Consider the following 754-nt stretch of genomic DNA (forward strand, 5'->3'; position numbering starts at 1 on the left):
CAGGCTCAGCAGCCATGGCTCACGGGCCCAGCCGCTCCGCGGCATGTGGGATCTTCCCGGACCGGGGCACGAACCCGTGTCCCCTGCATTGGCAGGCGGACTTCCAACCACTGCGCCACCAGGGAAGCCCTAAATATTTTTTTTTTTTTTTTAGAGAGCTTAAGGAGGTATTTTAAAAATTGTTGTTTCCATCTCATTTTAGGATCTTCACCGCACAGGCTGCAGTTCTTACTGTGGCCAGGAGGCTGAGCAGGACAGGGTTGTGTTGAAGCGGGTTCTGCTGGCCTACGCCCGATGGAACAAGAATGTCGGGTATTGCCAAGGCTTTAACATCCTAGCTGCACTAATTCTGGAAGTGGTGGAAGGCAATGAAGGCGATGCTCTGAAAGTGAGTATCAGGCTCTGAAGAAGGCAACTAAAATTCTTCAGAGAGTGAAATACTGGAGCTATAATTTCTCTTCCCTGGTGCTCCACCTCCTTCCAGGGTATTGACTACACCTTTCTTATTATCCATGATACCATTTCTCCCAGGTTAAAGCTTAGTCACATGACAGACTTATGTAGCTGCCAAATTTGAGGAGAATGATTATGTTTTTAGTCTCACTATGAGACATCATATGTTTTTAAATTTTATTTTATTTTATTCTTTTAACTTCTTCAAAACCACTTTTTAAAAAAAAATTCCATGTATATGTGTTAGCATACAGTATTTGTTTTTCTCTTTCTGACTTACTTCACTCTGTATGACAGCCTC

General features: G+C 43.8%; 1 protein-coding gene across 2 annotated transcripts in view; it reads left to right on the forward strand.

The window, feature by feature from the left end:
* The window catches only part of TBC1D30 (TBC1 domain family member 30), a 91,949-nt gene that overhangs the window by 57,262 nt on the left and 33,933 nt on the right, over positions 1–754 (forward strand). For both annotated transcript variants that reach the window (XM_024122966.2, XM_024122967.2), the window contains one exon: positions 203–388. In XM_024122966.2, the coding sequence (XP_023978734.1) occupies positions 203–388 (186 nt within the window). The remainder of the gene's footprint in view (positions 1–202; positions 389–754) is intronic.

This window comes from Physeter macrocephalus, chromosome 6 (genome assembly GCF_002837175.3).
Source record: "Physeter macrocephalus isolate SW-GA chromosome 6, ASM283717v5, whole genome shotgun sequence".
Lineage (NCBI taxonomy): Eukaryota > Metazoa > Chordata > Mammalia > Artiodactyla > Physeteridae > Physeter > Physeter macrocephalus.